Source organism: Neomonachus schauinslandi, chromosome 9 (genome assembly GCF_002201575.2).
Source record: "Neomonachus schauinslandi chromosome 9, ASM220157v2, whole genome shotgun sequence".
NCBI lineage: Eukaryota > Metazoa > Chordata > Mammalia > Carnivora > Phocidae > Neomonachus > Neomonachus schauinslandi.
The window spans coordinates 70698075-70712363 of NC_058411.1; the positions used below are offsets into that span (position 1 = coordinate 70698075).

At 50.6% G+C, this 14289-nt stretch overlaps 1 protein-coding gene across 3 annotated transcripts; it reads right to left on the reverse strand.

The window, feature by feature from the left end:
* Positions 1–569: 569 nt before the first annotated feature.
* LOC110585445 (dehydrogenase/reductase SDR family member 4) lies at positions 570–12281 on the reverse strand. 3 transcript variants are annotated; one of them, XM_021695648.2, is made up of 8 exons: positions 12088–12281; positions 10884–11061; positions 5727–5828; positions 3650–3720; positions 3497–3548; positions 3059–3193; positions 2587–2642; positions 570–1087 (listed from the first exon to the last, which is right to left on the reverse strand). In XM_021695648.2, the coding sequence occupies exons 1-8, from the start codon at positions 12159–12161 to the stop codon at positions 973–975; spliced, it is 783 nt and encodes a 260-aa protein (XP_021551323.1). In that variant the 5' UTR covers positions 12162–12281; the 3' UTR covers positions 570–972. The 3 variants fall into 3 exon arrangements, with proteins under 3 accessions (XP_021551323.1, XP_044774150.1, XP_044774149.1); XM_044918214.1 differs by lacking the exons at positions 3059–3193; positions 3650–3720 and having other exon boundaries at positions 1070–1082; positions 2582–2642; positions 12088–12231; XM_044918215.1 differs by lacking the exons at positions 3059–3193; positions 3497–3548; positions 3650–3720 and having other exon boundaries at positions 12088–12278.
* Positions 12282–14289: the final 2008 nt, after the last annotated feature.

Genomic DNA, 14289 nt, shown 5'->3' on the forward strand with positions numbered 1-14289 from the left:
CTCGCGCCCACCCCTCCCGCCCGCTCCCGCGTGCGATGCTCTATGCGTGTCGCCTGGAGCCTGGGCTGTCTCCCGGGCGGGGATGGCGTCCACTTTCCGTGCCATCCACTCCTCGGGCACCGTGAGCAGAACCCATTTCTTTCATTTGTGGGCCTGGGTGGCCCTCCCCGGATCATCCTTGCAAGGCCCCTCCCTTTTGCCCTATTGCTTGGGACGCGTCCAGCTCCTACTCGCTGACCCGCGAGGGAACTCAGGGCCGAGGGCGATGCCAGGAGAGGACCTGGCCAGATCTGGGGGGTGTTCATCCTTCCTCCCGCTTGCCCAGCCCCGGGGATCCCTGCAGCGTCCTTGGCACCAACCCCACGAGTGTGAGGCCCAGAGTAACACCCGGGAGTTCCCGTGCCACCTCCTCCCAGCTGGCAGTTCTGCAGACACATCCACCCCTGAGCAACAAGCTTAGGTCCTGGAGACAGGGAGGAGGATTAGGGGGATGCAGAGATGTAGTCGACAAAGAATCGCTGCTTGGCTACTACACCTATGTACCCCACAATGAAAAATGAACACACCAATTCAAAGCAACATGATCATCTGCATTTTATTTGCATCTCTCTTTGCAAGTTGTTGATTTTCTGCCCTGCTCTTTCCACCCGGGTTCCTTCAGTCCCATCTCCCTCAAATTCCTCCATGTCCAGGGGGGGAAAATATTAGTTGGTTTTTGCCAAGGTAGACTCAGCTTTCTCAGCAGGCCTGCCCTTTGCTCTCAGGGCAAGTCTTTATCGGAGGCTACAGCAACAGCGGGAATCATAAGACCACATACCTTGACCACAGGGAAGGCTGGATCTTTTCACAAGGCAGAACTGATTTGGGGGGGGGTGTAAGGTGAGCAGTATAATAGGCAGAGGTGGGAAAGGCTAGTCGATGAGTGCAGGAATTGGAGCCCAATCTCTGCCCCGGTGAGGTCTCTCCCGGTCCTCAGAGGCGGGATGGGGTCCCTCCACCCACTACCACTGTCTCCCCAGTGATGTAGCTGGCGTCTTCAGAGCACAGGAAAGACACGATGCCTGCACAGTCATCTGGCTTGCCTATCCTGGGGAAGAGGGGCAACAAGGAAGGGAGTAAAAAATCAGTCAGACCCCCTGACCTGGCCCACAGGGAATGAATTTGCTTAATCAAAAAATATCAGGTGATTTATTAAGACCAGCGTACAAGCTTCCTGTCAATCAAACAGAGTTAGCATGAAGATAAGCTGTGATAATAAATACTGTGTCCTGCAAAACCCACCACACATTATATTCAAATAATACAGAGACATTCTGTTTTTTAGACAACTCAGGACAGCAAAATCCAAAGTCATACAGATAAACTGGTGAGCAGCGATTTTATTTGTTTCACACGTGTGTATACTGTTCAAGTGTCAGGAAGTCTGTGAGACAGTAAACGGTTTGTTTTAAATGGTTGCATTTGTATAGCTTCAACTCACAGACAACTTTTTCAGGAATCTATTTTTGTCCCTTAAAGTCAGGTTCATTTTGGGAGAATGTGCTAATTCTCGGTGTTTGTATCAGTGATTGCATAGTTAGGGAACGGTGTAACCTTAACTGCCATAGAATGCTCTAGAGGTGGGTAGAGTGGGCACCTCAAACCTAGAAGACCTGGAGTAGTGTGGTTCTCCATCCTAGCTGCACACTGTAATCATCTCCATCCTCTCCCCACTCACCCCCACTCCCCCCTCTCCCTCCACCCCACCAAAAAAAGATGCCTAGGTCCTACGCTGGACCAATTGAAAAAGAATCTTTGGGAGTAGAGCCTGAGCATCTGCAGTTTCACAAGTGCCCAGCTGATTCTAATGCACATTCAAGACCAAGAAGCATAGGTGGAGACATTCACCGGGGCTCCAGGATGACAATACCCTGACTTGTGAGTGAGCTGTGAACTAGGTGTGCAGCTCACGCCTGACATCAAACAGCTTGGGGGTGCACCTGAGGGGGTCTGGAATGTCTGGACCAGTAAAGAGTAGGCATTGCTGGAATATGTCCTTGAGGGGACAAGACGGAGAAACCAAAAGCTGGAGAGAGGCAGGGAAGTTAGAGGAAAAGGAGCCAGACAAAGTGGCCTGAAAGGTCTGGCTAGCCCTGTGGGGAAGAGATGAGTGAGTTTTCTTAGCAAGGGGAGTTTTGGGACTTAGTGAAGCTCTTCATTCCTTTTATTTGGATTGTAGGATCATCAATCTGAGCTTCGGAAACATGGCATTTTATTCATGGTTTTCGTTTTGGTCTTGGTCCCCGGGTGCTAGGGATCCCCAGAGGTGGAGGCCACAGCCAGGTGGAGAGAGGAGTCAGGGCTTCTCCCAGGGCAGTGCTCTGCTGAAACCCGGAGCCTCTGTGTTTGGTTTTTGCAATGGAAGTGGACCCCTTGCACATGCCACTGTAGTGATGTAGTGTGCATGGACTTGTGAAGTGTGTGTTCGCGGGAGGACAGAGCATGCTCATGTTGTCTGTGGGACCAAAAGACAGTGAGCCATGGGCTGTGTGACGGACCAGACCTTTCGTCCTTGTCCTTCCTAACCTTCCCCTGTGACAGCCTTACCTTCTTATCTGCATGGTTTCTTTTATGCTCTCCTCTCTTGCCTTGTCCATCCACAACTGCAGGAAAAATGGACATCTCTTTAGGTGGCAGAAGCGGAGACAGAGGGTCAGAGAGGGGAGAAAGTGCTGCCCTCATGTCAACTGAGAGGAAGGCTAGAGAGAAGCCCCTTCCACTTCCTAGTCCTCCTCGGTTCCCAGTTGCTCCCCACAGCCCTCTTCTGTTTCATTCTTTGCAGGTGCTAGTGAGGTGGTTGCTGGGTCTCCCCAGTTCTCATCCCCTTAAGGATATGGAACTGTGTGAGCAGAGTCTGAATTCCTGTCTCCACAGCACACCTCAAGAAAGGTGCTTGTGGGGTCTGATGTGGACAGGCGGCTGGTATGGGGGGAATGTCGAAAAGCCCAGGGAGGGGGGCGGAAGATACTGGGCTTCGCCATCTAGGAAGATGCCCCTTTGGGGTCCCCGCAGTTCTCACCACTTGGCTGAAGCTAGTCTTAATGAGTCCCGGTGCCAGGCAGTTCACCCTAATGTTCCTTTGGTCCAGCTCTCTGGCCAGGTTCTTGGTGAGGCCCAGCAGGGCAGTTTTACTAACATTGTAGGGGCCCAGGCCCTGGAGAAAGGAGACAGTGGGTTAGTGTCTTTGCTTCCAGTTCATTCTTGGTTCTTATCGTAAGGCATAAAGGGCAGTCGAATAATAGGGCATCTCCTCTAAGGGAGGGCCCCAGCTAGAAAACTGTCTTGTGGGTGAACCACCCCTAGGTTAGGGTTTGTGGAGGCAAGGCATCTATTTTGTGGGAAGGGGCTTGGTGGTGTGATTCCAAAAGGGGACACACACTTCTTAGGGTGGCTGGGGACGAGTGGAAAAATGCAGGATGGGGGGTGGAATGGAAGTAGCAAAGAAGGGGGCTCTTACAGGAAACGGAAGGTAGGCTCCTATGGAGGCCACAATCACCACTGAGCCGCCCCTGGAAAAAGAAGAGAGTGACCCTCTTCCCAGAGGGAACCCTGGCCCACAGCCCACATGAGGTCCACCGCACCCAGGCTCTCTCTCACTGTCTGTCTGTACCCTCGTTTCTCCATCTCTGGCACCACTGCTTTTGTCATGAGGGCTGTGGCCTTCACGTTAATGTCCAGAATCTGAAACCGAGAGAGAAGGAGAAAGAGCATGAGGGACGGGCTGGAGAAGGCAGGGCGATGAGGACTCACAGCGGGGTTCCTGGGACATTTGTTGGGCCCTGGTGCAGATCTCAGAGATGGTTTACCTGGACCTGACAAGTGCAGAAGCCGAGGCCCAGGGAGAAGCCCCTTTCACCAGCTTTTGCAGCTAGAGAATGACATATTAGGCTCGGGTGAGAAAGAAAGGAACCTGGTCCCTCTTGTTTCCTAACCAGCTGAGCATGATTTGGCCTATATTAGCAGGGCCGCTTTGGATTTGAGCTGGATTTTCTGTGTTTCTTCCAACTAGGGAGAAGTTGGAATTGGGCTGGTCTACTGGACCCACCCCAGAATGGGCCATGTTGCTCTGGGAAAACGTGGCCTGACCTCGGGCACTGAGCTGGTTCCAACATTTCTCTGGCTTCTCAGCTTAAGGAGTCAGATGCTTTTGGCCCTCCAGGATGGACTGTCTGGCTGGCCATTTATTGGAAAGTGGGATCATGAAGGGGCACTTTGGGGGGGAGCTCAGACATAGTCTCCAGTCAAAACCCCACATCCGTCATTTAAAACAAATGCATGACCCTCTTTTACATTGTTCTAGGCATTGCGGGGATATTCCCCTTCCGTGCCCCCCCATGCTGACTTATTATTTTGAAATTTTTAATCTTACAGAAAAGTTGCAATAGAAGTACGATGAATATCCAGATATCGTTTACCTGGATTCACCAATTGTTCACATGTTGCCCCATGTGTCCTATCTATGTATCTGTATAGTTTTTTTCCTGAATAGTCATCACAATGTTCTATCAGTAGAACTTTAGCATTTTTTCCAAAGTATAAGGACATTCTTACACACCTCCATCCATTATCACACCAAGAAATTTAACATCGGTAATAATGATTTTACCTAATAGGCTGTCCCTAACAAAATTTCCCCAATTGTCTCCCCACATGTCCTTATTTTAAAAAATCCAGAGTTTAATCAAGGATCAGCCATTGAATTTATATTTGATGTACTGTGACATTTTAAAAAATGCAAATTAAAAAGAAAAATCACTTGGTTTAAAACTGATTTTCATGTGGTCTTTATTCAGACTGCTCATGAAAGATGTTTCTCTACTTTAAAGAATATCAATCAGGAACTGACTCATTTAGGCACATTTGGCACTTTGGTCTTTATGTCTGTGAAACACTGATAAACAAACTATAATATTTTAGTATCCTTAAACTTCAGTGCTGAGAAGTTATTGATGACATCAGAGTGAAAAGCCAAACCAGGGGAGATCATAAAAAATTTAGCATTTCCAAATCATGTGGGAATATTAACCTTAGTAAACAAAGACAAATATTTTAATTAAGCCTTCATAATTAAAAACTGTAGGTGTGTGAAATATATCATAAATGTAATTATGCATGCTCACATAAAACCCAACATTCCACACTTGAATTTAGACATCTGGATCTCAGATTTCCTTGACATTGCAGTTAAGAAGAAAAGAGCGCGGGTCTTTTTCAAAGGTTGTAAGTTATAAAGTGGTAACTTAGGTCATTTTGCTTAACTAGCAGCTATTAAAGTTTTCCAGCTAATGCGAAATCGTTCTTTTTTGGCCGCTGAAAAGGGGATGGAGGTTGTGTAGCCTTAAGCGTATTAGCTATTAGCAGATAGCTGCCATGTCTCTGCTGGAAATACACCCGAAGAAGAGCCTGGATGTGTATGTTGGGGGGGGAGAAAGCTGGAGAGTGAAGCAGAAGAAGGCTAGCCAGGAGGAAATGGAAGAGCCAAACTGGGGAGAAGCAGAAATGAAAGGGGGGCAAGGAAAGAGGAAGCCACCCCCCACCTGCCCTTTACCAGGTGCACTCCAGGTGTGTGCAGATCACAGGGATTCCTCACATTTCCATGGCACTTGACAAACGTTTTCTAAAAGCAGCCTGAGTTTGTTCTGGCTGTTTTCTGAGGCCTGTCCCCTTCTCTTTTAATTCCCTCTCACCTTGTCCCACACCTCCTCGGTGACATCCATTAGGTTTCCAAAGAAAGGGCTGACGGCAGCATTGGAGACCAGGATGTCAATGCCCCCGTGAAGGTTCACGGCCTAGAGAGAGGAGTAAGGTCTGAATTAGGACTGCAGGTCAGTAAGGGAGGTGCATTTATCAATATGGATAAAGAATTCCTTCTTAGGAACAAAATGATGTCAAAATGACATCTCTTTTTCTTGAAACATCTCTCTCCCCAGCTACCCTAAGTTCTGCTGCTAAACATCTTGGGTCTAGTTTCTTTTGCAGGCTTTTCTTCCTGCCCCCACCCCCCAGGGCTGTTGCTGACCTTTTACTCTTTACACTTTCCCTTTTGGGGAGCTCCTCTATTCTCATGGCTTCAGGTCCCACCTCAAAATCCATTTCCAGACCCTTTCACTGAATAGTCATCACTGAGTTCCAGCCCCGTTTGTCCAAGTGCTTACTTTCCAGTTCTCCTTGACTGAGTTAGCATGATCTCAAACTCAATCTGTCCACACCTACCTGAATGGAGAAACTGTTTTATTTTATTTATTTATACTTATATTTTGGTAAAGATTTTATTTATTTATTTGAGGGAGAGTGAGAGTGCACATGAACCCAAGCATGAGTGGGGGGGAGGGGCAGAGGGCAAGGGAGAAGCAGACTCCCCGAGGAGCAGGGAGCCATCACAAGGCTCGATTCCAGGACCCTGAGATCATGACCTGAGCGAAGGCAGACGCTTAACCGACTAAGCCACCCAGGCACCCCGAGAAACTATTTTAGACCAACAGAATGTCACCACTGGGAGGGGCCTTTAGATCACCCAGCCCAATGTCCTCACGGCACAGGGGACGAAACTAAGTTCCGTGGATTTCTCAGTAATGACATATATGAGGGCTGGCTAAGGAACAGGAGGAAGCCTGCTCAGTGGGTCTTTGGGAGAGGCAAAGTAATCTGCTCAGGGCACAAAGCTAGTTAGTTAGTGGTGGCAGATCTGAGACCGGTCTCCCTTCTACCACAGAGCTAATCCTTCAGAGTCCTCTGAAAGTGAGTTGGGGTCACTATGAAACTGGTTACCCAGGAGCCATGGTAGGGAAGACACCAGCCTGGGCTTAAAGCGGTTTCCCACTCAGTTATGATGTCATTTTCTCTCCCCTCCCCCTTTTGTGGCTTGGAGGCATGGAAGATTCAAGGCAGAAACCGAGATTTAAACTGGGGAAGCCAAGAAAGGCAACATCGCACCTTGCTAATAAATTGAAAGTAGACGGCGAAGGCATGTGCCAGCGTAATGAGTGGCCAAACGGAATCTGCCAACAGTACGTGACTCTGAAACCAGACTCTGCATTTGCCCAGAGCAGGCAATTCTGATGCTTTGGGCAAGCAGCACTAAACGGGCCCTCGATCAACTTTGTGCTTCATGATTTGGCGCACAGAGGGGTGTTATTAACAATGTGTGCCATCTGCTAGCTCCCGTTTTAACTAATTATTCTTGCTAACTAGGTGCTAAGCTCAGTTGCTTCCACATTGCTGAAGGAATGGCTTGGACTGTCAACATGTAAATTTAACAAAATTTAAAATCACATAAGCTTTTAAAACCGGTATCGATACTGTCTGGTGCTAAGTTTTGGTGTCTTGGCACAAAGCCCCAGTCACCTGCCTTGGCTCCGTGTAAGTCTCGCCTATGGACTTGTGATGAGCGAAGTGCACAATAAGCTAGAAACGGATGGGTGCGGGGCGCCTGGGTGGCTCAGTCATTAAACATCTGCCTTCAGCTCAGGTCACGATCCCATTATCCTGGGATCAAGACCCACATTGGGTTCCCTGCTCAGCAGGGAGCCTGCTTCTCCCTCTCCAGCTCCCCCTGCTTGTGTTCCCTCTCTCGCTGTCTCTCTCTGTCAAATAAATAAAGTCTTTGGAAAAAAAAAAAAAGAAAGGGATGGGTGCTGTGCTCTGCAGGTGTGTGGTTGGGGGGCAGGGAGCCTAGCAGCTCGGAGAGGGGAGAAGTCTAGGTTTTGACTGAACAGAGAACCATAGAAGATTCATGAGAAAGGCACTATGACTGCCCAGTCATAGTGGGCCTGCCCTAAATTGTGTGCTCACTACACTAAAGAGGTTAGGAGTTGGGTGCTCTGTTTTCTGATAGGTATATTTTTTAGAAAAAGTATAGTCAAGTGGAGAAGCGGCTGATCTGGATTCTGCTCCCCTACGCCTTTGAGAAGCTTTGCAGAGCAGATTAGGAAGCCAGTGGATAGTAACCATTCTTTTTATTTACTTATTTTTTGAGAGAGAGAGCAAGCGCATGTGCTTCGGCGGGGGGGGGGGGGGGGGCGCAAAGGGAGAGAGAGAATCTTAAGCAGACTCCCCACTCAGCTCAGGGCCCCACTTGGGGCTCATTCTCATGACCCTGAGGCCATGACCTGAGCGGAAATCAAGAGTCGGCCGCTTAACTGACTGAGCCAGCCAGGCGCCCAGGATAGTAACCCTTCTTAAGGAGCACCTTTCCCCATTGTAGGGTAACAGCTGAGAACAGGCAGAGCCCATCGCCGATAGCTAATAAGTACCCTCTCCAGTCATTCTCCATCCTGACACTGGCCATACAGATTACTTGAGGGTTGTGTGTGTGTGTGTTTTAAGATTGTATTTATTTATTTGTCATAGGGAGAGAGAGAGTGCGCACAAGCAGGGGGAGCGGCAGGCAGAGGGAGAAGCAGACTCCCCGCTGAGCAGGGAGCCTGATGCGGGACTCGATCCCAGGACTCCAGGATCATGACCTGAGCCAAAGGCAGACGCTTAACCGATTGAGCCACCCAGGTGTCCCTGTGTGTGTGTTTTTAAAGATTTTATTTATTTGAGAGAGAGAGAGAGCGCGCAAGCAGGGGGAGAGGCAGAGGGAGAAGCAGGCTCCCTGCTGAGCAAGGAGCCCGATGTGGGACTTGATCCTAAGACTCCAGGATCATGACCTGAGCCGAAGGCAGACGCTTAACGACTGAGCCACCCAGGCGCCCCTGAGAATTGTTTTTGACTCATCCCTCCTATTTCCCATTTCTTTTTTTTTTCTTTTTTAAGATTTTATTTACTTATTCATGAGAGAGAGAGAGAGAGGCAGAGGGAGAAGCAGACTTCCCGCAGAGGGGGGAGCCCGATGCGGGACTCGATCCCAGGACTCCGGGATCATGACCTGAGCCGAAGGCAGACGCTTAACCATCTGAGCCACCCAGGCGCCCTATTTCCCATTTCTTGACACTGGGTGAGGAAGAAAAAAATCTTGCTGGGTTCCCACTCAATGTCTCCTGGGTGTATCCATTCTGGTCCCACTGCCGTTGCTCTAGACCTGAATGACAGATACAACTTCCTTGCTAACATCCTTGGCTCAGAGTCTTTTCTACTCTAATATATCCTCTTACCGGTGCCAGATTATCTTTTTCAAATATATTCACTTTCATCTTGCTCAAAACCTCACGTGCCTTATTTCCTCCAAGAACATCTAAACTTCTTTGGGAGGCTACGGAGCCCCTGTCCCTTACTCTTCCCACCAGGCCATTTTCCAGCGGCAATCCCGAATCTGTGCTCTCTGCTGTGAATTCACAGTGCTCCGCTCTCCCCTTCGGTCCCTCCTTGGCTGGCTGCTCATTTTGCAGGGTCATGTGGAACCCTGTCCCTCCTCCATCTGCCCAGGCTCACCCCCTCCTGGAGGTCTACCTCAAGCCCCACCTCTGAGCCAGGGCTGTAGCTCAGGGTAAGTGGACCTGGTAGGGGTGAGAGGTTGTTTCCCTGGCAGGATTTTGACATTAAGTTGCTAGGCACATTTCATATGGCTACTCAGCAATTGGTCCCGGATCCCAGATGGCTCTCTTCACCTTCAGGATCAAGGTCCCAATCTCAGGCTCTGTCCAGCAGCCTATGCCAGACAAGGTGACTTTCTTTCTTTCTTTAATATTTATTTATTTATTTTAGAGGAGGTGGGGAGGGGCAGAGGGAGAGGGAGATAGAGAATCTTAAGCAGGTTCCACGCTCAGCGCAGAGCCCTCGATCTCGGGACCCCAAGATCATGACCTGAGCTGAAATCAGGAGTTGGGCACTTAACCGGCTGAGCCACCCAGGTGCCCCAAGGTGACTTTCTTGGACATACATTTGGCTTTCTCCAGTGCACAGTTGGGCATCTGCCAAATGGTTCCCTAAAAATGGAATGACTTTTTCCTATCAAACCACCGTTTACCATTGTTTAAGGGACCCCTCTTCTATGATTATGAAATTATTCCTGCCAGCCTTCCAGTCTGTTATACTTTCCATTTAGGGTAGAGTCTCCCTCCTACTCCAGGGAATAAAGTATGTGTCCCGAGCCTGAGGGAAGAGCAGCCTCCTTTGCCAGATATTCACATTTTCTTGTGTCGCTGGAAGGCTGGTGCCAAGTACCAACTCTACACTGGCTTTGACACTTTCTTTGAGACTAACATCCAAGTGGGCATGAAAGGCCTGACCCAGTGCTAATGGAGAAATGCCTGCCGGTCTGTAGTCAGCTTGGTAGGTCTGGATTGACTCACAGCTCTTTCTAACTGGCTGTGGGACCTCAGGATGTTGCTCCAGCTTTCAGAGCAGAATGTTCTGAATGTTCCGAAACCGGGAGAATAGTCCTTGCCTTGCTTGGATTCTTGTCAGGTTTAGAGATAACCAGTGAAGGCTCTGGACAAAGTGAACGACACACAGTAGGTGGCTGAAACATGGTGGGCTGCCTCCCGGAAGAGGTTCCCAGGGACTTGACTCTACAAGCTAAAGAACCGGGGATTGATTATTAGCCTGTGGGTGGAGACATCTATTTTGCAATTGTATTTACCTTTCTCATCTGCCCAATTAGATTGGAAACTACTGGAGAACCAGGGCCAGCTGTTGTCCTGGGTGACCCAAGGGATGATGCAGGGTTGAAGCATTAGAGTGGTTTTTGATTCTCTGACTGGGATGGGATGATTCTCAGAGATATCATAGAAAGGCACACAATAAAAATGTGTTGGTGGATTGTATGCAGAACGTCCGGTTATGTTTTAGTTAACAGTGCTGGCTCGCATCACATCAGTGTTGTCTAGGAAAGCAGGGAAGGAGGCTCAGGCTGACTGCCTTCCGCCACCTCCTGGCTCTGTGCTCATGCCCTTGTTGCTCACCGTGGCCACCAGCCGCTTCCGGTCCTCGGCCTTCCCCACGTGGCACACGGTGCCCGCCACGCTCAGCCCCTCCCCCTGCAGCGCGGCCACTGCCCGGTCCACGTTCTGCTGCTTCCGGCTGCTGATGACCACGTGGGCCCCGTCCCGGGCCAGGCGCCGCGCGATGGCGAAGCCGATCCTGCGGCAGAGAGAGAGGCCCGTCAATGCCAGTACGGGGGAAACGGTTGAGAGATGGGCTCCGGCGTCAGAATGCCCAGGCCTGAATTCCCGCTCTCCCTCGGTAGGACCTCCTGTCTGCTTTGTGTGTAAAAGAGCCATTACCATACAGATGGACGAGCTTAGCGTGTTTTTAGCACTCATTTACTTACTTTTCCTAGGGTTTTGGCCTTCAGGCTAGATTCTCAGGAAATTCCCTTCCACAGGCATCCCCACAGTGACGGGCCCCACACGCTGTAGGGACTGAGGGGAGAGAAATGAGCCAGAGGGGTAGCAACAGCCCCTTGCATGATTGGAGGGTCTCACTTGAAAGAGCCCCTGTCCCCAGATACCTCCCTTACTGGTCTACATCTTCTCAAAATTGTTAAATTGTGTGGGTGCATGTGAAAGGGTGGGTCTCTAGTAAAAAATGTCATTTTTTTTACATTGCGCCCCTGGGAGTAAGGGTTCCACACTTGGCAGGTGTGAGTCATTAGCATTTCGCACACATTTGTACTTTAGATCTGTGTAGTGCAGGCATCTAGCAAAGTCCTGTGGGGATGAGAAACAGACAAGAGCGGTGGGTGAGAAACAGGTCGGGCAAGGGCAAAATGTACTGAGCTAAACAAAAACCTGGACACGTGGGTTTTGTGTCCCGTCCAGGTAAGGGGCGCCCAATGGGGTGTCTGGAACATTTCCACACTCGATGGAGGCCGTGGGATAGGGTTTTTGAAATCTGGACTGTCTTGGATTTCTTGGTGTTTGGTCCTCCCAGACTCTAGCTGGGGCCGCTTGACTCGGGCAGCCCAGAGCCCTGGGAGACTGAAGTGGCAAGTGGGGCCAAGGCAAGCGGATTCCGAGGCGCTGCAGGCCGACCACGTGGTTCCTTTCTTCCGGAGTCAGACTGCCTGGCAGTGAGGTCTGAGGGCTCGGCCCGGAAGCAAAGGTCAAGGGGTTAGTACCTGTTTCCAGATAGCGGGGGCCTCAGAGACTCCGCCCCGGCACTCACCCGTCGGTGGAGGCAGTGACTAGAGCCACCTTATTGGCGAGCGGGTCCCGGCGCGCCATCCCGGAGCTGGCCATCCGCACAGACCTCCACGCCCGGGCGCAGCTGGCAAGCAAGAACCCCGCCTTCCGCGTGGCGCCGTCTCGCCGTAAACTCAAGGGCGGTAATAACCCGAGAAGGACGGGAACGAGGAACGGGCCTCCTCCCCGCCCCGCTCCGCCCCCCGCCCGGCTGCCAGATCTCCGCCCCGCTCCCCGCCAGCCCTGGCGCTGGACCACTAGCTAGTCCCGCCCGGCGCCGGCTCCTCGCAGCCCGAGGGGGCTGTGGCCGCGGGGCGCCCCCTGCCGGCGCACGGCCCGCCGCGCCCAGCTGCCTCGGCTTGGCCCCGGCCGGCATGGGACTGGGCGGTCCCCCAGGTTTCCTTTAGGGCCCGCGCCTTTGCGGGAACCCACAGACTTCCCCGCCGTCGGCAACGTCCCGCCGCTTGACCCTGCTAGTTTTCCGGGGTGGGGGAGCTTTGAGTTGGTTGCTTAACCTTCCCGGAACTTCAAGATGGACCTCCATCTCCAGGAAAGTCTGGGTCTACGTATGTGATAGCTCACAAGAGGGCAAATGTTTTGAGATTGCCCATGGAAGTGATGCCTGTGGTCCACACGGAGTCACCAGGTGAGGGTCTCAGGTGAGGGTGGAGGAGCCTGGGAGAGAGATGTGATGAGGAGGAGCAGCTGGGCTAGGGTCTGGCACTGCCCTTCACACTGGCTCACGGTCTCCTCCATCCTCACAGGCCTGGAGGGCAGACTCTGATCACTATGGTCACCAGGGTGCAGGGGAAAAGATCCTGACTGGACTAGACTTCTGGCACCCTCCACCCCAAGAGGACTGCCCCATTGTACAGGGCCTAAGTGGTAGCAAGAGGTGAGAGGGTCTCCCAGCCAGTGGTGGAAATACAAACTCAGGGGTACTCAATTCTCCATAATCACCATGTCCCCAGGACTTAGCCTCCATCCCGGTTCAATAAATATTTACGGAACGTAAAAGCACTTTATAAACTGGAAACTACTAAACACATAGTAATTATTGCCACCATAGAGTTACTATTATTGTTGCTACAGGCCAGGCTCTTCATCTGTAAACAGAGATGCTGGGGGAGATGATGAATAAAGTCCTCTCGAGCTATAAATTCTGTGTCCAAGACTTCACCCTACACTTCTGCTGAGCAGGCTGAAATGATCTCCCTTCTGGGTTTCTGGGAGAATTAACAAATCTGGATGGCTTATGGGATACTGTAGAAAGGCCCCAACAGACCCAAATGTCAGTGGCTGAATTAGCTTAACCCAGGGGCCTCCAAATGCCAGACTGAGAAGTGATGCTGATCTATGGCAAAGTTTGCACTTGTTCCAGGCAAACTGAGACAGAGAAAGACAATATAGTGAGTTTCATAAAGCTAAGCTTATTTAACTTGACAGTTCTTTATTTGGGGATACGCTTTTGCTCCTTTGTGTGTGTGTGTGTATGTGTGTGTTAGTCTTTTTGTTAAGAAAAGATGATGAAAGTAGATGGGTAGGTTGAGAAAAGTGTTGTTAGCTGGTGAAATCACCAGTCTGGCAACTCTATGTCAGTCCTTACAATTAGAGGAGAGAGAATCCTGGGCTGTGAAATTCAGTTCTGGGAATCGCTGTTTAATAGAATTCATACTTGCTAGAGATTCATTTAGTATATGTGTAGTTCTGCAGAGCAGCTAAAAAGGTATGTTCAAAAGGGGATGTCTGGGTAGCAAGTGATTTATCAGGCGTGCACTGGATTTAGAGTATATTCCTCAACCAAGGAGCTACAGCTGCGGTACTCAGCTTTGGTACTCAGCACATCCTGATGAGATAAGAGAGCTTGAGTCTAATTTTCCCCATGTCCGGGGAAAACTGACTCTGACTGGTGCCCCTCAGTCTGAACCTCATGAATTATTGACAGCAGAGGCTGGATAGCATGACACTCTTCTTCCTCCTCCCCCGTTCAGAGCTAATGCACTGTGGGAACACTTCCCAGTGCTCTCCACCTGTGGGCCTGTGGGGAGAGTATGTAGGAGGATGGGAGCTCGGGTTCTCAGGGCTTTGGGTTCACAGGGACAGGCCTCCCAGGCAGATCTGATCTCTCTTCATCTCCTGCCCAGAAGTGGGCAGCCAGATCCAGGGGCTGAGGTTGTGGGAGGGA